This window comes from Sinohyriopsis cumingii, chromosome 2 (assembly GCF_028554795.1).
Source record: "Sinohyriopsis cumingii isolate HCF-2022 chromosome 2, ASM2855479v2, whole genome shotgun sequence".
Lineage (NCBI taxonomy): Eukaryota > Metazoa > Mollusca > Bivalvia > Unionida > Unionidae > Sinohyriopsis > Sinohyriopsis cumingii.
The window spans coordinates 169952845-169980680 of record NC_142962.1 but is presented as its reverse complement, the minus strand read 5'-3'; the positions used below and the strand labels follow the sequence as shown (position 1 = coordinate 169980680).

The window sequence follows — 27836 nt, the reverse complement described above, 5'->3', positions numbered from 1 at the left end:
CCTGTAAGTAATCAAATCTAGACTTTGTTTGCTCTTTCAAAAGACAGAAATGATAAGTTAAAAGTTAATTCATTAATTCAAAAGCAAACTCATTTGTAGACTTCAGAGGAAATATGACTGTTTTATAAATAAATACATTTCTCAGTTTTGAAATATGGTTCACCAATGTAATGAAGATATAAACAAGATATTAAAAATTTGGAAACTGACTAGGTAATATGCCTCAAATTATATATAAACAAGACAACCATTAGGCCCAAGAATAAATATGCATGGTTCCAGTAACCTTACCTACCTTATTTTAATGGACCTGATCCTACAACTTTTTATCATGTATGCACAAAAAACTGTACCAATCATGCCGTTTTCAGATTCTGCCCCCAAGAAAAGTAACTTTGAATTAGAAACTGGCCTAACTTGAGCTGGTTAAAAAAAAACAATAAAAGTAATTAAGTGTAAAAAGAACAGAATTTGCAGGAATTCAAGATACCAATAATTTCAAGATGGCTGCCATGATGGCCATTTGATTTCAGATTGGCACAATTTTCATTTCGGACCATCCAGACATCATAAGACATCTTCTGGTGAAAGCAAAATGTTAATATGACTAGTCAGCCATAGCAACTTTCAAGATCATTGGCTACAGTGGTAAAAAAATCAGATCACCACAATTTTCAATGATGACCAAACACATCTTGTGATGCCTTTCCCTAAACACCCTATGCTGATATAACCATTTATTCAGGCACAGTGATAACAAGACTTTAAGATGGCCTCAGAATGTGGCAGCCATATGGGTTGTTTTAGCAGCACCATTTTCATTTAAGTCATCCAATCAGTGCCATTTTTGTTTAGGATCAAACAGAAGTCCTAGGAAGTCTTTCACTGAAAACACTATGTTAATATGACCATCTATTCTGGAGTAGAATTAGTAATAATATTTACAAGATGGCTGTGGTGGCCATGTCAGATGTCCATGTGGTACCATTTTCATTTAGAATCATAAAGATGCTGGTGTCAAGTTTCATGTCAATCGTCAAATGTAGTCCTTAAAGGAGAAGCGACAACGAACTTGTGCTAACAGATGGACAAATGACAGATAATAGACCATCCCACAGGCTCTTTGGTCTATGACCAGTAGAACTAAAATTAGTATTGACCTTCATACCCTATTTGTTTACGGTTGTCATCAGAACCAGGCATAATTTGTTTCTTGGCCTTAGAAATGGAACCTCTAGAACATCAAGGTCAAACAAAGATATGCATGAGACTTGTAAATTCAGTCATCATACTGATGTAAATTTCATATTCTTCCTACTATCAATGTTACCTCTATACAAACATTAACTCATTAAAGCCTTTGCAAAGACCAAAATCAAAAGAAACTTCTTCTCTTATAGAGTAATGGTAGCTGATATATGTTGGCATCTTACAGAGTAATAGTAGCTGGTAGCTTGCTAATAGCTTCTGGTGGGTCGGTGGTTCTTCCCGGGTTTTTTTCCGAGTTCTTCCTCCACCATTAATATACTGGCCGCCATGCATAGCCTATCATGTGCTGAATATGGCATCAAACCCCACAACAACAACAACATGTTGGCATCTTATGAAATAATGGTAGCTGGTACATGTTGGCATCTTATAGACTAATGGCAGCTGGTATACGTTGGCATCTCATAGAGTAATGGTAGCTGGTATGTGTTGGCATCTTAAAGAGTAATGGAAACTGGTACATGTTGGCATCTTGGAGAGTAATGGTAGCTGGTATGTGTTGGCATCTTATAGAGTAATGGTAGCTGGTATGTGTTGGCATCTTACAGAGTGATGGTAGCTGGCATGTATTGGCATCTTACAGAGTAACGGTAGCTGGTATGTGTTGGCATCTTACAGACTGACAGTAGCTGGTATGTGTTGGCATCTTATAGAGTAAAGGTTGCTGGTATGTGTTGGCATCTTACAGAGTAATGGTAACTAGCACCAGATCAAGATCGTCAGTGGACAAATTTTTACAGGAATTTGAGATTCCTGATGTACAGAATAGAGGGTTAAATCCATGTACATGTTCTCAAAAGTACTCCTGTAAGATCTTGTATTTCCCCTCCTCTACTGCACATCACCACAACTTGTATAGAGAACCCTGACAATAGCATTATTCTTATTTAAAATTGAATGTGATACTTTTTCCCACAATTTAACCAAAAACATTTATATATTGTGCCATGAAAAGGATGGAAGTCAACAGGACATAAACTGTAACATTTGCTTTGATGAAAATCTACATAAATCTGACTTGCAGAGACAAACACAAATGACCAGGGCTCATGAAAACCACTCTGGTCCTAACTACTTTACTACTGACTCAACCATGGCCTAATTAGATTCCCACCCTGACAAGGTATCTGTGTGCAATTTCTACCCTTCAGAAGCACATGAGTTCAACTTCACTTAACATTAAGTATATTATCCATTATCGACTGCTTTTGCCTAACTTACTTGTTAGTCTAGAACATATCAAACAGGAAGCCTAAGTCACTTTTTACACAGGTGTTTGCCACAAGCTATGTTAATAAAATGGGTTCAGGGTAACAGTTACAGACTTAAAACCCTTCTAACATGTACACTATGACAAACATAATTATATTCAGTTTAGTGGAGAAAATCCTGTGACAGCATTATCACCAAAAAAGAGGAATGATGTTTGTAAATACTGGTACATCTATTCAATATAACATAACACAAGATACAAATTATATATAAAGCCATATAAAGAAGCATCATTACTATGGTAATCATTGCCTCAAGTACAAAGGGTCAATTGGTAGATATAACAGAAGGAAAAATCACATTAAAATGGACCAATCCTACATTCAAGTTTTCGTTAAATTTCTCTAATATTTAGAAGAAAAAAACACATGCACACATCTTGTACTTTTTTACTGGAAGAGGTAAGTTTCCTGACTCAATTTTCATTTCTAGAACAGATCCAGAGTACAAATAAAACATTTGTATCACTCACTTATTCATTTATCAATGAAATAGTAAATTTATTTGTTGATGGTTTTAAAAAACCTGAGAGAAAAAACATCACTTGTTAGCATCCTAATAACCTCCACCAAGTATGAATATTCATTTTCCACAGTCCCTCATTTTACTAAAAGACAGTACTATATCAACCGCTGTTCTGAAAAATGCCTGTCTTGTTTGCAGAAGAAGAGGGCATTCAATAAAGAAATGTCATTCATATACTATATCCAATTTACACTGCTGACAAATCCACTGCTTTAATGGTACCTCATCTTTACGAAGTTCTATGTTTAGATTATGATGGCTGATCCCAAGCCTTACAAAATTAGACATGGTTTGTAAATCGAGAAATTTCAGTTTCATGCTAACAACAATGGCAAATCATGGTCAGCTGCACACTTCTAAGGACCTGAAGCAATGACTGGTCTCCTGGTTGAAATGAGTTTTTTATGCGGCTGTACCTACTGACATTATGTATATTTAATTTGTATTGTGTAGTGTCTTTTGACAACGATTCTGTTATGCATATTTAATCTGTACTGTGTGATTGACCTTTGTCCATAATTGATGGTAGGATTTTAGTCTAACCTAACCATTTACTTATAAACAACATATTACGTAGCTAATTTTTTTCTATTATAGTGGATGAAGCATTAAGATTATTTTTGGTAGGAAAACAGGTTTACTTGGTTTTAAATTCAAGACAGTCTTGATTCTGACCCTAGAAGATTATATAATTGAATTTTGCTTACAGTTTGATAGAAATTTCCCTTAAGGTGACCCTCATCTTGGTCCCATACATGCCAACCAACCAACCAACCCCTAACAGATATAAGCATTAATTATTGTTATTATAAGTGGCAAAAAGCATCATTTGGGCTTAAAAGTGTGATCTATATATTACATGCCAAAATTACAGCATGTTTGAAAAAGATACATTTCTTTATACTATTAACCTGGTTCTGCAGCTGGTCAAAATTCTTATCAAAAGGGCAATATCTATTTGAATTAGAAACAGAATACAGACACAAAATATAGAAAAATTATTTATATTCAGCACCCACTCCAACAAGTCTACATGTGTAACTTCAGCTCAATGATCACGAACTGGAATTCTGCAATGATCATAGTCAGGTACTCAAAGTGCTGTATTACATTACTCTCATATTCTTCTTTTAAAGTTTGTAAAGCAGTGTTGAGTTGTAACTTTTTCCAATCTGACATGTTTTGAAGTTTATAAAGATCCATCTGCTCTAACATCTTCCATCATATAACAGCCACAACTAACACTGTAAAGCTTTTTACATAACATCTGGTGTAATTTTCTTTAAAAACAATATAGAGTGGTTCACTAAATGGAAAGCATGTCTATAAAATAAATCTTTCAGGCAAATTTCACTTTTGAAAAACCCACTGTTTTCTTAGAAATGGGTCATGTACAATTACTATAAATAGAAAATAAAGAAAGTATTCATGCTATTCTAACCCAGCCCTCGTCCTTATAAGAATATTCTTAGATTTTTGTGACGACAATACAAGAGATGATAATGAAATAGACACAAACAACCTTTTTTTGCCTTATTTCTATTTCATTTTTTAATGCAGCAAAGAAGCATAGTCCATATTGTCTAGACAAAAGCATAATTTGGGGGAAAAAAAGCATAATAATTACAACAAAAGCTTAATTTTTATCATGTATGCAGTCCTGTTATTGTGACTTAGGTTTTAATTTTAGGGTTGTTTATATTAAAAGTACTTGTCTGATTTTAACTTCTTAAGTGAAAACAGTCTTTTAGTTGTGTTCAGTTTTTAATTTGTGAGGATGTAATATTCTTTGGAATTACAAGTGCTTATTAAGGATTTTTGACTATTTACGTATCATTATTCTGGGTTTATTGTGAATTCATTAAAGGCTATTTTGAATTATATCACTGTGATACATGAAGACTGTTAGCACATAAACACTATTCCAGCCTACTGGTACATCAGAACATCCATGCACAAGCATGGCCAACTAGAATTCATTCAGGACTCGCGGTACTAATTCAACTCCAATGGTAAACATATGGAAACCCTATCATATTCAAAATTCAACTTAAAATTTCTGGCTGCTGATGATGTGGCCTATTTCATCATGCACAACTAACCTTGGTGCAAGCTTATGTGTCGAGAACACCATATGAGCCACAGCATTTTGTTTATCTACATGTACATGAAACACATGTTATTGATTCTGCACCAAATGAATCAAGTGCTACTTTCATTACTGAGTACTCCTAAGTCAAGCCTGTAAAAATACTAAAATTGCATCAATAGAATTTCTCTATATTTTTTTTCAAATTACATATAGGATAAGCTCTCAAAAGATATTTTTTACTAAAATTTTAATTTTCATTATTAACCAATTATGGACCACCAAACCCATAAATACTCTATTATTTGTTCACCCATTTCTAGACTGGTTGACAGTTCTTCCGTATAATTAGTACTGTGTGTCCTATAACCAGATTTATTGTTTTTTTACAAAAAGTTGTATTTTACTCATTGATATTGGAGCATAATTGTAAGAAAGAATTGGCCATGCTTGTGCATGGATAATATAAGTGCAATAGCATTTTATGTGATACCAATGTCTATAGCTAAATTGCATCCACATTACATGTTGCTGTGTTGTATTGTACTTATTAGTGGCTTATTCTTGCCATTAAAATAATTGTTTTCTGCCTTTGTATCTTCATGTCGTCTTTCTATGGCATGCATGCTACACGAAAGAAACACAAGCATGCTGACATCAACAATTATGACATCACAGGGAATCAAATTACATGACGCATTGTATTTTCATCTCTCACTGTCTATAAGACAAGTTTTAAACGTTTTAAATTTCAAAATCGCCATTTCTTTTCTTGCTAACTCTCACAGAAATAAGATGCAATGCATCCCTATTCATATCAATCAAACAAAACAAATAAGTGTGCCACATGACAGGTCAAAATGATAAGAGACCATTGCCATTTTGTGACTAAAATACACACCCATGAAGCATCAAGAGATGCTGACATTCCAAACTTATTTAAGCTATCATCACATGTGATTCATCACCTCCAAATCTTAATAAAAAGGTATAAAAGCCAAATAAAAGTTCCATAAGCTTTATTAGACTGAATAATTAAATAAAAGAGTGCTACTTTTTTGCATTAAACTATGGGAAAGGATAAGAAGCAAAGAAAAGATTAATTTCTTCAAGCCTGGTAATGTTCCCACACAACAAGGGGGAAAATGTGCATCAACCCAAAAGAAACAGCCACTTGAGGTCTGTTACATAATGACAACAAGAGACAAATTTGAAAAAGCTATCCAAAGTTCCTACAATGACGACATTGATGTTGGCGACAGAAAGTCCATGTACAAAACTGCTGTGGCTCAAGCTAAGAAGTAAGCTGGAGGTGGAGAAATATGTGGAAAACTTTGTGATGCCAAGACAAGTCCATGTTTCTATGCAATATTAAGGCAATGATAAAATTTATCACTGCATAAACTACTTGTTAGATTTAAGTAATAGAATTGAATTGCATATTAAAGTTGTCTAATACATAAATCTATACCTGAACATAGAAAAGGTGTCAAGGAGTTTAATTCTATGGTAGGAAATAAGATAGATATAACTGATATTCAATGTGACTCGACATATAATAATGCAAATTACAGGTTGAGGCAATGCAGCATGTGCAGTTTTGTGCACAGTCCTTGATTTTTACAATGTTCTCTGCTTTGATCTACTGAATGTGTCTCTAAAGTTAAATGATCAGTATTGATACATAAGTGATTGTGACATAGGTGACTTACATTTAAAATCTCTCCTCCACTCCCTTTTGAGGAATTGTTGCATGTGTTAAATGGTATTTAACCATATAGGCCAATCTGTGGGCACCATCATAAGAAATTTTGCCATCATGCCATACTATGCTCTTTTCCCAAGGCCTGAACTATATGTTGCCTTTGTCCAGTGTATAAAACCATTCCCATCTGTCTTCTGGATAGGTTTTTTTTCTCCAAAATCACATTCAAGCCATGAAAAAAAGACTCCATTATGATTGTCATATGCAAAAACCACCAAATGATACTCTGGATGCACATGGTAACCACGCCAACAACAAGCTCCTATTATGGTATAGGTAGCATACAGGACTCACGTTACTAATTCAACTCCAACGGTAAACATATGGAAACACTATCATATTCAAAATTCAATAACTTAAAATTTCTGGGTGCTGATGATGAGACCAATAATTCACCATGCACAACTAACCTTGGTGCAAGCTTATGTGTGGAGAACGCCATATGAGCTGCGGTATTATGTTTATCTACATGTGCATGAAACATGTTATTGATTCTGCACCAAATGAATCAGGTGCTACTTTCATTATTGAGTACTCCTAAGTCAAGCCTGTAAAAATACTAAAATTGCATCAATAGAATTTTGTCTATATTTTAAAAAAATTACATATAGGTTAAGCTCTCAAAAGATATTTTTTACTATAATTAAAATTTTCATTATTAACCAATTATGGACCACCAAACCCATAAATACTCTATTATTTGTTCACCCATTTCTTGTTGTTGTTGTGGGGTTTAATGCCATTTTTCAGCACACAATAGGCTATACATGGAGGCCAGTATTAATGGTGGAAGAAGAACCCAGGAAAACCCCGGAAAGAACCACCGACCCACGAGAAGCTACTGGCAAGCTTTCTCACATACCCACGTTAGCTGAATCCGAGACTAGAACCCACGCAGAGGTGAGATGGCAGTGATCCATAACGGAGAACCCTTTAGACCACTCGGCCACTCGGGGCCCACACCCATTTCTAGACTGGTTGACAGTTCTTCTGTATAATTAGTACTGTGTGTCCTTCAGAATATTCTATACTTTAGGATCGTGATGTAACTTTTAGGACAATTTTTTTTATTTGATTCAGATTACTGCAAGTTTTTATAAAACATTTTAACAATGCATTTTAGGGAATTAAATTATTTGTTGAATTTTACAAACTTGTTGATTTTGCTCTTTTTTGTTACTTACTATAGTCTAAGACCTGAGTTGTAACAGTACCTCCTGACACTATATCATGTATGCATAACTCTCACTAATGTACAATGCACAAAGTAATTTTTGACCAACTCAATCTCAAGCAAAAGCTTAGTTCTGCAACATAATGACAGAATGATAACCCACTGTGACAGTTTTGGTTACAATGGTTAGCATGTTTCTCTCGATCAATTTTATTGTCTGACTATATTCATTCAAGATCAAAAACAAGCGGTGATGTGAAAGTTCACGCCTAGTATTTATATTCATTTGGACTATAATGACACCCCTGAATCACATCTCAGCCAGAATATACCCAAACTATGCAACATAATTATGTTACATACATCAAAGAAACTGCCGACAGAAATTACTTTCTTGAAACATCAACAATCTGAACATGATTCAATGAAACATTAGATACTGTTTTGTCAGTCACACCATAGCATTAAGTGCTGTAATTTAAGACATGTTTATTTCCAGCTGAGTCACAGAACAAAAACTACATAACATAAAATGAAAGGAGTTTATTAACACAAGCTAGGCATGTGCAACCTATGGCATATGGGCCTGATCCAGCCTGCAACCTGATTTTATTTACATCATAGGGTGTGGTTTTAAAAATTGCCTGTCTGGCCTATAGCCTGCAAGAAGTTGCACATGCCAGACATAAACAATCAAATTATTGAGGTTTGTAAGCATTATTTCAAAATTACGGTTTATACAGGAAACGTATATACAATGCAATGATATTTATATATATAACAAAGTGAGAAATGGGATGTGTGCAGGCAACTTTCATGCCACTGTTTTTCACATCAGACTGACCTGGACAAATCTTTGTGTGTGTTCAACCTTAAAATGTATTTCTGATTGAAGTAAAATAATAACTGCAAATTTATCCCAAAGTGACAATGGTTCCACAACATATATATATATATATATATATATATATATATATCAGGGTTCAAAATTAGCTTGCCCAAGGCTAGTAGATTTCCTGTCGGACTAGAAACTTTCATAATATTAATAGTTCGATGGGCTAATAAGTTTTGGTTATCAATAGTCAGCGTTTATTTACGCCATTCCCTAATAAAGACTTGACTTGGCAGATGTTCAGTAGAATCAAAGCAGTGGCCGTTGTAAACACAGTCATAAAATATCAGCATGAGAAGATGAAGTCAATTTCTGCCTCGGAAAGGTGCATTTCTATAACAAGAATCCATCTGATTTTGTGCATTTCACTTAACAGCGCAAATTACTGACCCGTCAATAACAAAGGAAGTTTGGTAATTGATCCTAATTAATTTGATAACAAATTAAATGAAAAAAATAACGTGGTATCACACTTTTTTCACTCAACCACAGTAACAAACTACAACGCAGTCTACCACACAAAAGAACACAGCAAAAACTATTCAAAGAAATTAGTTTACACATTTTTTGTTTAAGGTTCTTTTTTTTTGTTGCTCGCTTCCCAAACGTACTAACAGTCACAAACAGGAAACTACATATTTTACATTTCCATCGAAATATTATAAGAATTAGATCAATTTATTATGATTACGTTATTGACACATCCTTTCCATACAACTACTTTTCCAATGATGATAAGAATAGGGTCTGTTACCAATAGAGAGCAATCCCAAACCTTATGCCACAGGAGGTCAAAAATATTGTTTTTTGTTTCGGGATTACATTGAAAAGAACTGATCCTTACAATTCGTGGCTACATTAATGAAGCCACACAGTGGTGAGTACAGAAAAGAAAATTCAGTGAAGGCCAAATTAAGGGAACTAAAAGTAAACTATTTTTAAGTATTATCATAAAATAAGTCTTTCATGATTACTGCAGGCCTGTGGTTCTGATTGGTAGATTACCAAACTTTTACGTAAAAACGAAAATTTCTAAGTCCTAAGTGATTCTTCTTTTACAGCATTTTGTGTGGAAAGGTAGTAGTCATAATATCAAGTAAAAAGAACTAGGAAAAAAAAAATGTATTTTACCAAAATCACTATTTTCTTCTTCAATTATTCATGAATTGTTGTAGAACATCATGAAATATTCATAAATTGCACATGAACATTTCATGACCGGTTGATAACGGCCTAATTTTCAAGAACTTCAGTTCATGAACTGTTCTGCAATAAATAGTTCTTGAACAGTTCACGAATGTTTGGTGTTGGAATATTCATGATCTATTCTGCATTAATAGTTCTTGAACAGTTCACGAATGTTCGATGTTGGAATATTCATGAACTGTTCCAGAAGTAATGCTCTAAAAAAAGTAAAGAATATTGTTTGGAAAAAATAAGCCATTTAATGTTCATGAACTGCACATGAAATGTTCATGTGCATTTTATGAATGGTTCATGAGCACATGTTCTAGAACAATTCATGAATAATTCAACAATTGTTCATGATATTTTCACAGGGAATGTTCATCTCAGCTTTCACTAGATATGGTACCAAACTTGTTTAACATGCAAATTAACAGAATTTTTTTATCGTGACAGCAAGGAAGCTTACTTCATACAACTTGTTCTAGCATGGTCCCAGGTCATGGCAGTCTCCACTGCAAGGTAACATCCTCCCCTGGCAGCAACCCATCCTGCAATTATCAAATTTTGCCGTTCTAATTAAAATTAAGTTCTAAGACACAAAATGGATCTTACAGATACTAGCAAGAATTTTGTATCTATGTAAAATTAATGATGATAGTGGGTTGATGCATGTCCAATTAACGTATGTATCAGTACTTCATACACAATCATTACATCGTTTAAAAACATTGAGGTCACTAAATTTTACTGTACGATATCTACTTTCTTTTTCACTGATTCCTGTCCAAAACAAACGTAACTGTCAATCAAAAGTTTTAATTTTAATCGCTAAACTATAGATGGTCTTTAGTACATACAGTATAACACTATTTTACTGGCTTGTCCTCGTTGTTGATGGGTTTATCTTTTTATACTGAGAATTGAATGATGGCGGCATAACACCTTTCAGCGGCTATTGGACAATTCGGCCCAACTTGGACCGAAAATAAGACAATTCGGCCCAATTTTATAATCCAACTGACAATAGTTTTAACAAGCATTTATTTTTAACATATATTTTGACAATTCTTATATAATATGTTTTTACCATATAGTTCAAAATCCTTGCATTAGGTAACTTAGTTATTCATTCTCATTTGAATTAGTTTGTAAAATAGAAGAGGTTGAGAATAAAATTTGAAACATTTGGTGAACTAGATAAATGTTTTCCGAAGTTATAATGGTTAGGAGCTTTCTGATATCTTTAGGAAAACCATACCAAAGACAAATATTACTGTGGAGAAAGGACGTCTGATAAAAAGAAGTATAGTAGAGATGGACGTGATGCTTTGGGAGTTACGTAGACAATAATGAGATGCATCATATCTCCTGTGGAAGAAGGTCGATTTTGTTAGGCACTTGCCCATTTGGTCTCAAAACCTTAATTCTCAAGCAAAATACATACGTTACAAGAGATCTTCTCGTATTTGAACGTATTTGTTATGATTTACAAATAAAATGATACCGAGAAAATGGTTGAAAATTGCATAATTAGGTATTTTGCGATAATTTCACATAAATTTAATTCAGAACATTATTGCGTTTTGCTATTATGAGTTTCGAAAAAGACAGATAAATGTGCACAACGTAAGATGCATCTTTACCAAAATTTATGGTTTTTTAAATTTCATTTAAATTGACAATAATAAATATTCAAAACACCAAAAACATTTTAAGTTGTCAAATTAATACCATTCTAATCATAACAGTTTCCACATCAAAATATAAGCACGAAAATTTACAATGTGTATGCTTTTTTTGTCACTAAAATCAAATATATTAGTATAATATCTCATGCACGGTGTCGCTACTCTTAGAAAAATGTAAGCGTATTCTGTAGAATATTATCTGTTAAGTATTATTATTTGATAAATCAATATAGATAATTTGACCAGACGACTTTAATTGAGACTGTCGTTGTGCAGATGCATATATTTTTAATAGTTTAGTATATCTTTGTTACGTACGTATCGGTAACGTACGTATTGTGATGGTGGATGGAGATTTAGTGAGTAATTTACTTCAAGTAGTTCTTTAATATACGATTTGGCCAATTTCGGACTTATTTACACTGAAATTTAAAGTTACCCCACCCCTTTCTTTTCTACATGAAGTGTTTACTTGAGCTCTGTTTACGTCGGACCATTTTTTTACCGGTCAGCACATGCGTCCAGTCTCTGTCGGACAGTCCGGTGGCTACGCGTGTGTACATTTCATTTTATATACGTTTTTCGACCGGTCCGGCGTCTAGTCGAGTAGAATCGCTGTTTGCAGTTGCTGAAGGTAGTACTGCTTATTTAGCTAATTATTTACTTTAAATAAACCTTATTATTTTCATTCGAATTTCATCTTCTTGATTTCAGTAGGTAATAATTTCACTTTAATAAAATGAGCTATTTTTCTTTCTCTTCTCTGTCGTTCAACTTTTAGAACTTTGTCTTACTTTCCCTCTCTCCGATTACTAAATTATATCACCGAATACCCTTTTATTAGAAACGAACCTGGGTTAGAATAAATGAAATAAGTGGGGGCTATTTCAAGGCTTCACTCCGTCCGTTCGTCCACTAACTTCGCTGGTGTGCATCAGCCCCCCCCCCCCCTTCCCATCAAGTGGAGAAAGCCCTATTTAGATTTTGTGAAGAATTGCCCCCGATACATTTTTGGTGCCGTGACCAGGATATTCGGTAAAATTTGCAACTAATGTAGCTGGTATTGTTAAAGTCTTAAGCAATCAAATTTAGTCATGTCGTCTGCTCGTAGATTACTGGAATACTGTGGTAGCAGAATTGCAGATGTTTGAAAGAGCGGATATTTATTCTCCTGATGAGGAATTTTATGATACAAGTATGGAAATTGTAAACGATGGTGTCCAGACACATGCACGTACCAAATGTTTAGATACACCTACTGGCAAACAATTCGTTATCAGGTCAAGGCTGCATGTAGATTCTCAGCAGCACAAAGTCAAGGTCGAATCGCCCCACAGGCGCCAGGCAACACATCTTCATGACGAAATACCTTTGCGCATTTCAGATAGTGAATTAAAGATGAGGAAATATGAAATGTACTCACCGACAGATGACAAAAACGGCATCCGTACCACTAATCCACCTGAATCCGTTGCAACATTTACACATTCCAACCGTGATGTATGTGTAGGCACACCTACCAGTGGATCTTCGGACACAAATGCATACATAAAAACACTATTAAAAGTGATGAACTGTATCATCAGGACACGCACAAGGAAAATAAATACGGTTATTTTGTGTGGACCAATTCGCTAAAAAGCAAAATGTGCACAATCCGCCATGCGGTAACTGCTTCTTGGTCCACTATTGAAACGTCGCTTCCTCTCCCAAAAACAGAAAAACTGGAGCCCCATTTCCTTCGTGCCGACAGAAACAATTTGCACGAAAAGAATTTCTCCATAACTCGAGATGCTGCATGGGATGACAGTATGTTGTGCGATATTTCCCGTTGTTCAAATGGTTCTTGCACAAATGAGTCCGCGCGTTCAACTTCGACTTGCTCTTGCGTGGTAGATAGTGGTCACATGACGTCAGAAGCCGAGGAATCCCGAGTCGCGGGTAACAGTGTGCCCAATTCAAGGTCAAATGGGCGCTGCGTAAACTTGGTAATATACCATTCAAATTGTACTGCTTATGATCGATCTGACGGTGACTTCAGTCACAAGGATTCAAACAAGCGAATGAATTTGGGCAAAATAAATACTCCGAAGGTACCGAACGATTTAGGAAAGAAAAAGAACCTGACAAATTCGATGGCAAAAACGTGGAATGGCAAGATTATATTGTACGTTTTGAGCAAGTTGCTTAGCAGCAGAGAGGGTGAACAGACCACTTAAGGGAGTGGTCACCCTTGTGTTTTACCAAAAAAAATAGTGACCACTCATAGAGGCCAATTACCACGTCTACGATTATTGTTTGTCCCAAACAGAATTGTAGACGAGCCCTCTCTGCTGCTATCAGTCTTGGGAATCATCATCTGAATCATGGGAATCTTCATCTGAATCTTCGGAATTTGTTCTATGTTTCAAGTAATATTCAAGTTCTGATGGTGGTTTTTCTATTTTTGGATTTATGTTCTTTCTTTTTCTGTAATAGTTCATCAAACTTCTGTATCGATCTCCACCTCAATTTTTACAAATCTGATATAATCCTCTAACGCCGTTGTTACATCCAACACAACTTCGTGGACCAGCATGAGGATTTTTCTTTATAAGATAATTATGTTTCTTGCAATATTCTCCACGGCATTTTTTATTACAATTGTTAGTGGTTCCTTGACGTAACCACGCACAGTTGTTCATTATATTAATGATATCTGTTTAATTCAATTTAATTTTATCATCACCCCTCTCTGCTGCTCCTCTTCTGCTGATATTAATTAAATTATTATGTTATAATAAAATGATACATCCAGAATCTCATACTGCAAGAACAGCTCGAGAACGATTAGAAGCAATTAAAAATTTCTTCCTGTCAAAGACTCATTTAGAAAAAATCTACAAGCGCAGCAAGAAGCAAAAGTTGAGTATGAAGAAGACACTAAAAAACTGTTTAAACCCGTCACTGCAGCTACTGAGAAAGTTGCAACTGTCATCAAAGAAGATCTTCTTCCGGTATCAAAACAAACTGCGGCGCAGGCTGAAAAAATAGCAAGAAGAACTAAACAGGCAAAGAAGATTTTACGAGATCTTCCACCTGACATAGCCAGGGAAATAGCTGCGGCTCAGCCTCCACCTGTTGGTGAGGAAATACTTGAAGAAATTGGACAACTTCGTGCTGAGATAGGTGATATGAAAGATGATGAAGGAAGAACGATTATGCTGAGCAATAAATTTACCAAGGTGGGTATCAAATTCATAAAAAAAATTAAGGATATTAATACGTTATCAAAACTTGCAGTAGAAAGTTTTAATAAAAAAGAAGAACTTTTAAGACCTGAATATAGTTCCACTCGTATTAGTGATCCTGAAATCTGGTATAAATGGATATATCGTATATATTACAATAAAGATAGAGTTTACTCTAGTGATGAGGTATATAATGATTATCGCAGAAACATAGACATGTATCTTGCACAAAAAGGATCAGAAGTATCACAATCTCTCAGAACAATAAGTGAGGAAGAAGAAGAAGAAGTATCACCCTCAAGACTGTTTAAGAAAACAACGGAAAAAAGATCACCCTTAAGACTATTTAAGAAATCAGAAGAAGAAGGAGCTACTGGCAGTGGTCTGGGAAATAATTTTATTTGTCCTGATAATATCCTCAATGACGTGTCACGGTTAGAAGTTCTCATAGGAGGAAAACGTGCCGGAAATAATTCACCAGAAATAACCAATGAAGCAGCTGATATTTGCCGGCGACTATTTCAAGGTGGTATCATGGATATCGGCGTTTACCGAGAACTTATTGATGAGCTCGTTGATGACTAGTTGTTAGATAAATGGTAAATAAAATAAGATGATTGTGCATAATAATCATCGTAAACCCACACAGGTTAGAGCGGTAAACTCACGATTACCAATCTATAGTGTTATTTACGGAAATGGACTTGGTGATGTTATTCAGGGATTATTTACAAGGATGGCTCCAAAAGTAGCACCTGTAGCAAAACAATTATCGATGAAGGCTATTGATATTGTTCGTGATAAAGCTCCTGGTGCAATTGTCAATGTTGCTGGTAAGGCGTTCTCGGCGATCAAAGAAAGACTAGCACGATTATTGCGACGAAAACAACAATCACCGGTGAAACTGGCAAGTACTGAGGTGATGCCTGCAGATGTTAGTAAAATAATAAATCAGGCTGCAAATCAAAAACTAGCGGCGATATCTGAAGAAGCAGAAAAAAATATAACAGCAAATTTAATAGCAGGAAGTGGTCTTCGTCGACGATGATCATCATTTGGAAAAATGGTAACTATAATAAAAATGTTCAGGCGCGAATCAGACCCAGTATTTGATATGGAGGCACCTGTACTTAAGTACGAGTCGGTACGTGATTATCAATTTTATTCTTATGACGCAAGACTACCAAATCAGCGGGGGAGAATCGAATTACAGGTTCATGATACAAGTAGATATTTCTTGCCCGCTGAGGCGTTTATTGAAGTAGAAGGTATACTTGTAAAGGGGGATGATACGGCATATGATGCCAATTTGCGTGTTGGTTTTGTCAACAAAGGAATTATGGCACTGTTTGATAGCGCCACATACATGATTGATGGAAAAAATATTGAATCAATTCAGAAGGATGTTGATGTTGCTACAACAATAATTGGTCTGGCGAGATATTCTGACGACTTTACAAGATCAGCTGGTCCAACAATGATGTTCGCTAAAGATATCACCGACAACGCTAACCATAATCAGTATATCAAGGTACTCACACCACGGGATACTTCTGTTGCTAATCAGGCAGAAGCTGCCAACCCCGATCGTGAAACTAGACCAGCTGCTGAATTTGAAATCATAAAAGATATTGCCCCGACTTACAACTTAGGGTTTGCATCACGCCGGGCGGCGCTGTCGGGAAATGATAGAAATTTTTCGTGTGCAATTCCATTATCTCACATCTTTGGATTTTGCAGAAATGTTAGAAAAGTCATCTTTGGAGCTAAACACACAATTGTGCTCGTAAGAAAAGGTGATGATAATGATGCAATCTGGCGAGGTACTGGTGTTGCTGATGCTGGTAAAGTAGATATAACAAAACTTTCATTGTGGATGCCAGTAATGACACCATCTATTACTGAAGAACAAAAATTACTATCTTTTATGGATCAAGGTGGTAAATCATTGCTATCATGGTTAACAGTAACCACAGATGCTGCTCAAAGCAATATTAATGGTTTATTTACATGGCATATAGCATCACAACAGGGTGTTTCTGCACCACGACATATTTTTATTGCATTGCAAAATATTGACCGGATAAATAATCAAGAACGTTCACATATGATATTTGATAACCTTGGAGTTAATGAAGTTTCCTTGCGGATAAATGGACATCAAGAACCAACAGAAAATATACAACTAAATTTTGGTCAAAATCATGTAGCGCGCGCATATCATCGTTTAATGTCATTCATGGGACGTGATCAAAATGTGGATACCGGTTTGCAAATATCACAACTAGATTTTAGAGGTCTATATTCGATTTATTATTTTTCACTAGAACATCTTGATTTATCCAAACAATCTGTTGTTGATATACACTTTCGAGCTCATGTTACTAACCCGCCAGGTGGTGGTGCTTTCTACAGAGCGATCGCGGTCATACTTAGCGACAAAGCCATGTTACTTGAAGGTGGTAGTGGTCGAATGAGGGTCGTTGATGCACCGGTGGAAAATCTTTAATCGTGTTATTTAGAAAAATATATTTTATATAAAAATGTCGTATGGTCATGTTAATGTTACTCTGACTCCTGGTCAGGTAAAAAAGCTTCAATCAAAAACCGCCAACAAATGCGGAACTAAAATATCACTAAAACGAGATCAGATTAGTGGTGGTCCAAACAAATTATCGTTGACAAATAATCAGATTAAACATTTCAATAAAGCCCTAGAATCAAAAACTGGAGTTCAATTCCATCTCTCCCCGAGCGCCATCAAAGACATGGTTAAAACCGGTGGTATATTCCCATTTCTTGCGGCCATTCCGGCATTAATAGCTGCAGCTGCTCCAGTCGTAGCAAAAGCAGTTGCGTTAGGTGCTGCTGGAGCGGCGGGTAAAAAAGTTTTCGAAAAAGTTACTGGTGGACGATATAACAAAAAAAGGGGCGCGGCTTAAGATTGCCAGGATCTCGTTGGGGGAGAGGCCTAAGGCTTCCAGGATCACTTCGTTAGACGTTCCAGCATCAAATTTTGATTACTTAATGCTGCTAAAAAATTAAAAATATCTGCCTTTAGAGGTGTTTTTATGCGAGATCAATTACCGAAACAACCAAACAAACTAGAAACAGGTATTATTAATCTCGATGAACGCTCTGGACCTGGTACTCATTGGGTATCATACGCGGTTGACCCGCGTGGAATTGTTTATTTTGATTCGTACGGGTTAGCTCCACCTGTTGAATTTATCAAGTATGTCGCACCACTCCACGCAACAACTAGAGGTTCCAAAGTTTGGTATTCAACGCTACCCACACAAACAATGACAGATCCGCCAATATGCGGCCGTGAAGTAATTAATGTACTCGACGCTATATCAAAATCATCCAGGCCGCCACATAAAGTCGTGCACGATTATACAAGCAACCGATTTGTTGCGCGTAAAGCATTTTAAACAACGGGTCTTATTATAATGGTTGACATTTACGGAAGATCTTCACGCGTTAAGAAAAAGCCCGGCGACGTTGATCTGTCAAAGTATGCGACTAAAGATGACCTCGCTGATATCGTGAACCTGGCTGGAGTTGACCCAGATGAAGTTGTTATTTTTCAAGATCGATATGGTAAACTAAAAACCAGCAATATCAAATGGAATGATATAGTCCGGCGAGTACTCGGTGCAGTTACGGATAATATTCCCGTGTTTACTGACGGTGGTAGAATCAGAGATTCAAGTATGTCACTTAAAACCATCAGAGATAAAATTGCAAAAAGTGTTGCTAATCGCGTGAGAAACACCGGTGACACAATGACAGGTGAACTTAGCATGAACGGGAACAAAATAGTAGCTGTAACAGCTCCAAAATCTGACAACGACGTCGCAAACAAACTATACGTCGACGACGTAGACAGTAAACTATCCACGCTGCGGGCCGAATATGATGTTCACGTAACCGGTTTTATAAGACTTCGAAGAAATTTTCAAAAAATCGATGATGCCATAAATAAGTTCTTTGGAACTCCTTCCGTCATCGATATAAAACTTTCTGATATCAAAACTGACCTAGACACAATCAAACGAACACAGCTAGACATCGTAGCGGGAATTCCTGAGATTATCAATAAAACAAATTTGATTAAAATTCCAGCTGGAATAACTCCCGGGCATATCACAAACATCGTATGCACGGTATCATCGGGATTTGCAACATGGTCGCAGCAAAATAATACTATCAAATATACCGCAACAGTCACTGGCGTGTACAGGCTGTCTGTGTTTACTGCTGCAAAATTTGAAATATTTACAACGTTTCCATGACGTCATTCCACCGACAGGTTTTCCGGGGTTGTATCTGTTGTATTAAATAGCGGAACCGAAGAAATATTTATTCTGGAAGCAGATGATAAGAAATTAACCGCAACATCCTTCTGGTGGTGTTTGGAATTTGTAGCTGAAACACCTCAATTGGTTACTGCATAAAAATATATGGACGGTGCACAATACAGATACAATCAAGCACGTGAATGGCAGGCGGCGCTAAAAGATCAAGTTGATCAATATACAGTAAAAGTAAAAAAATATCGACGACGATTGGTTATCGTTGATGTGATTGTTTATTCAGTATCCGCAGTTGTTGCTGGAACCGGTGTAATATTATCAGCGTTGACAACGATGGCACCAGTAGCTGTAACTATTTGTATTTCAGCAGCAACAACTATTGCAGGTGTGCTTAATATCATCACAAAAAAAAATATGTACTTGTACGAACGAAAAATTATCCGATTACAAAATAAAATTACATACAGCGACGGTAGCATACTCGAAATTATCCTCGTTGTTATCAGCGAGTCTCAGTGATGGAATTATATCTGATTTCGAATTTTCAATAATAACCAAAATATACGACGAAGGTATCGGTATTAAAGATACAAGTATCAATAATGACAGAATTACTCCAGCAGATCGTGACCAACACAACTCCGCTAAAGATAACGATGATCTCGGTAAGTTCAATTAATCCTGAATTTAGTGTTAATTTTCCTACTGCAATTCCAGTAAAAGAAATAGCACTAGCACAATTACGAGTATATTACAGCTGGCCAAATATCAGATCAAAATCATTTAATGGTACACCAGCAAATAATTCGCTCGTATTTGCTAACAAGAACAAACCCGATGGAACACCTGACTGGGTTGTTGTTGGAATACCAACCGGCAGTTACGAGATTGAAGAGATCAGTGAGGAATTTGCGCGTAGAATAAAATCAATAACGGGAAAAGAATCAAAAATATCAATTAATGTTCATGAACCCACCCTGTCCTCGACGGTTGAAATAAACTCGCCTGATTACGTAGTTGATATTTATAAATCTTCAATCAGATCCGTGCTAGGATGGCCTGAAATTCCCCCGGTGTATGAAGGATCACCAGAACCGAAAAAGTCTGATTATGTCACGGATAGGCAATCATATCATGAAATTAATCCATCATACGGGGAAAAACTACGTATTTTTAAAAATAAATTAATGTTTAGCCATTTTATCTTTTACGACGATATTGAGGCATGGATTTTTGTAAGTCGGAGGGGGAAACAGGACATGTTTTTGGTCTTCATCGAGGTGATATTATTGAATATTTTCAGGAAATCAATCAAGAATGTAAAAAACAACTAGATCAACTGAATCAATATTTTAACGAACATATTTTTGACATATCAGCGTCATCGCGTGAAAAAATCATCACGCGTGTGGAAATATTAAATCAGCTTATATCAGATATGGAATATTTTAATAACCGAATAGTTCAAGCGATGGTTAGTTTAGAATCATTTAAAAAATTTGATGCATATAAATGGTTAGAAAGATATAAATTAACAGAAGCAGATGTACCAAATTTTAAATTTCCGGGGTATAGTGTAACCGAGTTAAGAAAATCTGTCAGTGATGTCATTGATGAGTTTTTTCCTAAAATACTCGATGCGTGGAGAAAACTAGCACCATATCCAACCGTTCTCAGATATGATAATGATCCACACGGCGGCGGAAGACACGTATCTCCGGGAATCGTTAATATAACACCGACGGTCGCGGTCAATCTGGTTTGTGACGTAATCGATGGCAGCTATCAAATAGATCTCGGAAGATCAAATCAGGCTCAACAAGGATACATCCTGTACACGTTCACACCACAAGTTCCCCCTGGAAGTTTAATCGTGCAAGAACCAACTAATCCTGTGTATTTACGGTGTCACAATAATATGTTAACACGAATCAATTTTAAACTCACAGACCACCTTAATCGCTTAATTGACATACGTGAAGAAGAACTTGTAATAAATCTGTACGTAAAGTCGTAAGACTTTTGTCGTAAGACTTTATCGTAGATCTTTATGTAATAGAGGGTTTACCAACTCACCCATCAGAGTTATAAATAAATAAATAATAATTCAGAAATAAAATAATAATTCAGAAATAAATAATTTGTAAAATTAGGAAATTTGTACAATTTTATGTTTTTGATGGGGTAAATGGTACTCAAATTAAGAAATTTGTACAATTTTGTAAATTTGATGGGGTAAATGGTACTCAAATTAAGAAATTTGTACAATTTTATGTTTTTGATGGGGTAAATGGTAGTCAAAATTAAGAAATTTGTACAATTTTGTTAAATTTCAGTAAAAATAAATAAATTAATTCAGAAATAAATAAATAATAATTCAGAAATAAAATAATAATTCAGAAATAAATAATTTGTAAAATTAAGAAATTTGTACAATTTTATGCTTTTGATGGGGTAAATGGTAGTCAAAATTAAGAAATTTGTACAATTTTATGTTTTTGATGGGGTAAATGGTAGTCAAATTAAGAAATTTGTACAAATTTATGTTTTTGATGGGGTAAATGGTAGTCAAAATTAAAAAATTTGTACAATTTTGTTAAATTTCAGTAAAAAAAAAATAAATTAATTCAGTAAATAAATAAATTAATTCAGAAATAAATAATAATTCAGAATCTTTGATTCTAAATCTTTGATTCTAAGTACCAACTAACCCATCAAATTCAGAAATAATATTTCTGATCAAAGATCTCAGTCATCTTCATCGGAATTACTACTCTGGATCGTTTCACCAGTAACGAAGTTACTTTCTAACATAATTTTTCTTAATAGTCTTATGCGAGTACTAATCGTTTTCTTTGCCTCATACTCGTGGGATAATAACGATTTAATTCTTTCTATGGCGGCAGAGAGAGGAACGAACTCCTTCACATGATCATCTTCTACGGTAGCTAGCGACTGAAACATTGGCGCCTGAATCCGTTTCATGAGCCTGTATTCAGATGATAGTGTGTGTGTCCCCTGGGTTTTACGTTCTTGTAAAATCTCAAAATCAGAAACTATTTTTTCAGGATTAAGTTCATCAGATATATTAATTCCATCTTTTTTCAATTTTTTAATAGCAACAATTACATCATTGATATTTTCATGGTTCATTATATAATATATAAATCTTTAAAATAAAAAAAAAATATCCCAGAACCCCTAAATATCCCAGAACCCCTATCGAGTGTATTAGCGAGTTCGTCGGGATGTTTCAGGGACAGCACAACATATACAATGAAATGGTTATATACAATGAAATGGATATATACAATGAAATGGATATATACAATGAAATGGTTATATACAATGAAATGGATATATACAATGAAATGGTTATATACAATGAAATGGTTATATACAATGAATGAAGAGCCCCTATCGAGTGTATTAGCGAGCTCAGATTATGAATTGGAAGGCACAAACATATAACTTAACTAAGGAAATGGATATATACAATGAAATGGTTATATACAATGAATGAAGAGCCCCTATCGAGTGTATTAGCGAGCTCAGATTATGCATTGGACGGCACAAACATATAACTTAACTAAGGACAGTACAAACATACACGCTCAGCAAAAACCCACCCACAATAATTAATCCAGTGGGTGATACGAAAATATGTATCACCCACAAGTCAATATTGTGGGTGGGAATTTTGCTGAGCGGGGGGGTTTTTGCGGTTCCCCCCACTATTATAAAAATCGCAATTATACGTACACCACCGACAAATTGTCAGCCATGGGGGTTTGATCCTGGACCGCGAGCGTCACAGTCCAATACCATACTGATTGAGCTATCAAACCTTGTTACGAACATATGTTTTGGAAGTTAATATATAGTTAGCTATATAGCTAAGGAACCAATATTTACACTAAACAGCGGTTTCTGAATAATAACAGTTTCTGTATTTATAACAGTTTCTGAATAATAACAGTTTCTGAATAATAACAGTTTCTGTATTTATAACAGCGGTTTCTGAATAACAACAGTTTCTGTATTTATAACAGCATTTTTCCTAAGCAGACTGCGAATCAATAATAACGGTGGCATGAACACACCTGCAGATCGATTACCATGACAACGGTTTCTGTTCTACACACAGCTTCCTGCGGATCAATAACATTGTCATGATCTCTCGTAATGTTGTGTGATGGGGAAATATTTAAAAACCATAAATACTACTTCTACGAGTAATTAATTACAATGTAATTAATTACGATGTAATTAGTTAAACTGACTAATTACGATCATAAAAAATCAAAAATCTACGAAGAAAACTATATATTACAAAGTAATCTTCCTTTTATATAATCAAAATTCAGTAGTGTATGGAGGACCTACTGTGACATAAATTAAAAAAATTAATTCAATGTGGTGATGATAGTTAATAATGTGGTGATGATAGTTATTGATACTGAAAGATGATTTTCTGCTTATATTTTTTCGAGAAAGTAGATCTGGTTATATTTTCTGCGACGTATTTTACCACACGCGAGTCAATATCAAAATATTTAGCAGCTGAATACATTGAACGAAATATAACTTTTTCGCCAGTTTCTGTGTTTGTGGAAATTACCGCCCTCTTTCCGATTGTCTTACATCTTCCTGTATTACCACATGCAGAGTTCACGCTTCGAGTGACCACTCGAAGGTTGTGTAGGGAGTTATTTTGAGTGTCCCCGTCAATATGATCAATAACAAGACCGTCTTTGATCACTCCGAAGAAACATTCGTAGATGAAACGATGACAATGATATCTTTTCTTTCCAACTGTAAATCTAAGATAGCCAGTATTAGTAACATTACCAACTGGTTTTTTTAACCTACAGTGTCTGATGATACCATTAATATTTGATTCATAGTTTGTTATGACAGGATGTGGGACAAATATATTTTGCTCCATTATAATAATATTATACGTTTAAATCATTGTTTGTCTGAAATCTTGATATATAATCCCTCACGGATTTTATAGCGTTTTCACCGCTATTATTTTTTTTGTCATAATATCTTTTAAGTTCTCTGAACCGTTTTCCGCCGCACTTTCCACATAATTCTGTTTTTCCTCGCACTCCAAAACCACACCGTAGACATGGTATTGGTCCTAGACTTCCTCGTCGTATGTTTTGTGAGTGCATCCAACAAAATTCCTTTCTACAGGATTTGTTGCATCGATTTACTGAGCCGATCATCAACCATCTACATTGAGACATTGTATATATATATATATATATATATATATATATATATATATATATATATATATATATATATATATATATATATAATTTTCTTTATTTAAATATTTGTTTTAATTATATGAACGAGTTTGAGAGATTATCCCAAACTAGGCCTGTTAAATATAAATTCAACCTTGACAGATTATCTTCTGACTTGCCAGTGCGAGATTTGGTTGATCCGAAAAATAAAAGTTTGATCTCGAAAATTCACGACGCCAAGAAAGAATTTTACACGGATGGTGCATCTCATACATGGTCAACGTTCAAGATCATACGCCTTGACGGAGTCAAGGAAACTGTCACGGACGCCACAATGAACGACAAGCGAGAAGCAACTATCATTAACTACATCGCTGAATACGAGGGCAATCAAAAATATTTCTTCAGAGTAAAATTTATTGTATTAACAGAAACAGGTAGTTGGATTATCCGTGACAAATATGATCCTGTCCTTGGCAATAATAAAACTATCATATTAAGTAAAAATTCCAGACCGGGTCTACTGACGGGTATTGACAAACCGTATTATGAACGAGCGTATCCTGTAACAGCGGTTATTTATGGAATTTATGAGATAAATAAAAAACCCAACGTTGATAAACTAGCGCCGATGAAATTTTCAAGGTTAAATTGTGTAGCCGAACGAGTAATAGAACACTTTACAAACGTGATGCGTGGAAATGGATTAACCGATTTAAGGCGTGAAAAAATAAACTCGTGGGCTGATTCAGTTAAGGATACCGGTGCTACAATAAAAGATGTTGCTGAGTTAGGAAAAATATTAAAATTTCCAATAACTGTGGCGACAATAACGGGAGAAGTACTGTACCAGTCGAAATATAAATCGAAGGGAGCTCCAATAAATATTATCGATCATAACGCGCACGCATGGACTAACGCGGTAACAATATTTCCACGTGATCGAACTGTTAGATTTTACCCCACAGATAATTCTGGGGCAGATAATTCTGGGGCAGATAGTATGTTTGATTTTATCAACGAAATAAGTAAAACCGATCCTGTATCGGTATGGTTATTTAAAAGTAATGAGGAGGGTGAATTTGATCAGTTTGTCAAACCGAACGGTGAAATATATCGCACAGAATCCCTCCATGACGAGATGAAAAATCTTGCGACGTTTTTACAGTGCAAGCACGCGGAAAATACTGACAAATTACTAACTAATTGTTTTACCGTTCCATCTGTTGCGGCTCATTTCGCCAGAGAACGAAATTCATGGAAACCAACACGATTTGATTTACTCGAGGACGTACGCGCAAGTTGCGTCGAATATGGACATGGCGGATTATGGAATACCAAATACAATTACAATGATGTTATTTCGGTTGATATGGTTGCATGTTATCCAGGAAGTTTTCTGGGATACGGAGATTGTTCTACGTACTTTGAAAGATTTGGTCACCCAACAAACGAGATGACGCGAGTGGCAATTAATGGACCATTACCTGATTTTGATCTGACTGGATTCGCCTGTATTGAATCATTCGAGCTTAACGAAAATCTTCACAAGATTTGTTATGTTTGGTTTGGTAGACATTTTTGTGAAAAACGTTGGGCACCTATAGTTTTGTTGCGATATATGCTAGATTGTATGATACTGACATCGTTGGTGGTCAGTGAGGCAATTATATCATATCATGCACAGACCAAAGTTTGGTTGCCCATGTCAGATTCTGAAGTTATCAGCGAGTTTAAGGATGATATTCCTAATAAACTCAAAACCGCAAAAGATCTAGGTAGAAAAATTATAGGTAAATTTACTCAAGGTGGTGCATATGATTATAAAAGACATCACGCACGATTAATTCTAGATGATGCCGAGTACGATTTTATAATCGCTGATACAACGGCGAAAAATATATTTGTAAATCGAGAGAGTGTTTATTTATCCGACGGAACAAAATTAGGTACGATCGTTAGTTACATAAATGACGTATCCCCGCAATATACTCATCTAAGATCTTCCATGTTGGCTTATGTTTCTATAAATTTATTATCGATGATTAATAGATTTCCTGAGACCGCAGTCAGAGTCGCAACAGACTCATTTTATATTTCAAGTAAATATTTAGAACCTGTTATGAAGTTCACAAGTAATGATGAACGATGGGGTTCGTGGAGAATAAAAAAGGAACTATTACACAATTACACAGAATCAGCAGATGTTCCAGTGAGAGATTTTTATCGTGAGGGTAATAAAATATCAGAAATGTCGAAAGCACCATCGTTGAGTGATCCAATAACCAGATATAAGACAGTATATCTCAATGGACCTGGTGGATGCGGCAAAACAACTCGAACGATTAATGTTTTTAGAAATTCAGATATAATCGTGCTGACACCCACACATAGACTTGCACGTGAGATGAAACAGCGGCAAGTACAATCGTGCACGTATCATAGTTTCTTTCGGTGGCGCGGAGATACATGGACTCCTGAACGGATGGGAGAAAAATATATACCTAAAATAATTATTTGGGATGAGATATGCACGGTGTCATTGGATACATTAAAAATGTTTCTTGATTGGTTGTTGACGAAAAATACCGCCATAATAATGTGTGGCGATCATGGTCAACCGCCGCCCTTTGTTGGACCATCTCCACATGATTGGTTAAAAAATTTCGTTGATTATTACGAAGAAATAGATGATGATCATAGAGCTCTTGATGCAAATTTGAGGGAGTTTAAAAAATTAATCAGATTACAATCAAACAAAATTCAGTGTGAAATAATACGTGGAGTGATCTCAGAGACATCAATGAGTGATTTTTTGAAATTATGGAGACCCACCGATTTGATCGTAGCAAGTAGAAAAATAATCAGAGACGCTTTACAACAGCAGTTATTTCAACTACATAAAGAAAAATATTCAGAATTACCCGTACCGTTGTGTTATAGACCATCAGATACACGAAAACAGAATATTAATGTTGATATTCCAGGACAGACTGAGAATCAAAATCTCGTATTAAATGATATTGTCGCCGTTGATATCAGTGTGGTTGAAGATGCAATACATGCTGACAAATCTCCATGGGTGTTGGGATACGCTATGACAATCCACTCGTCTCAGGGATTAACTATTTCTGACACACGAGTCTGGATTGTAGACG

General features: G+C 35.4%; 1 protein-coding gene across 1 annotated transcript in view; it reads right to left on the bottom strand.

Moving 5' to 3' along the window:
* LOC149806284 (CUB and sushi domain-containing protein 2-like) overlaps nt 1-27836 on the bottom strand; it is a 247889-nt gene that overhangs the window by 141616 nt on the left and 78437 nt on the right. Inside the window, exon 3 of the mRNA XM_089935578.1 lies at nt 10641-10722. Coding sequence (XP_089791704.1) covers nt 10641-10722 — 82 coding nt within the window. The remainder of the gene's footprint in view (nt 1-10640; nt 10723-27836) is intronic.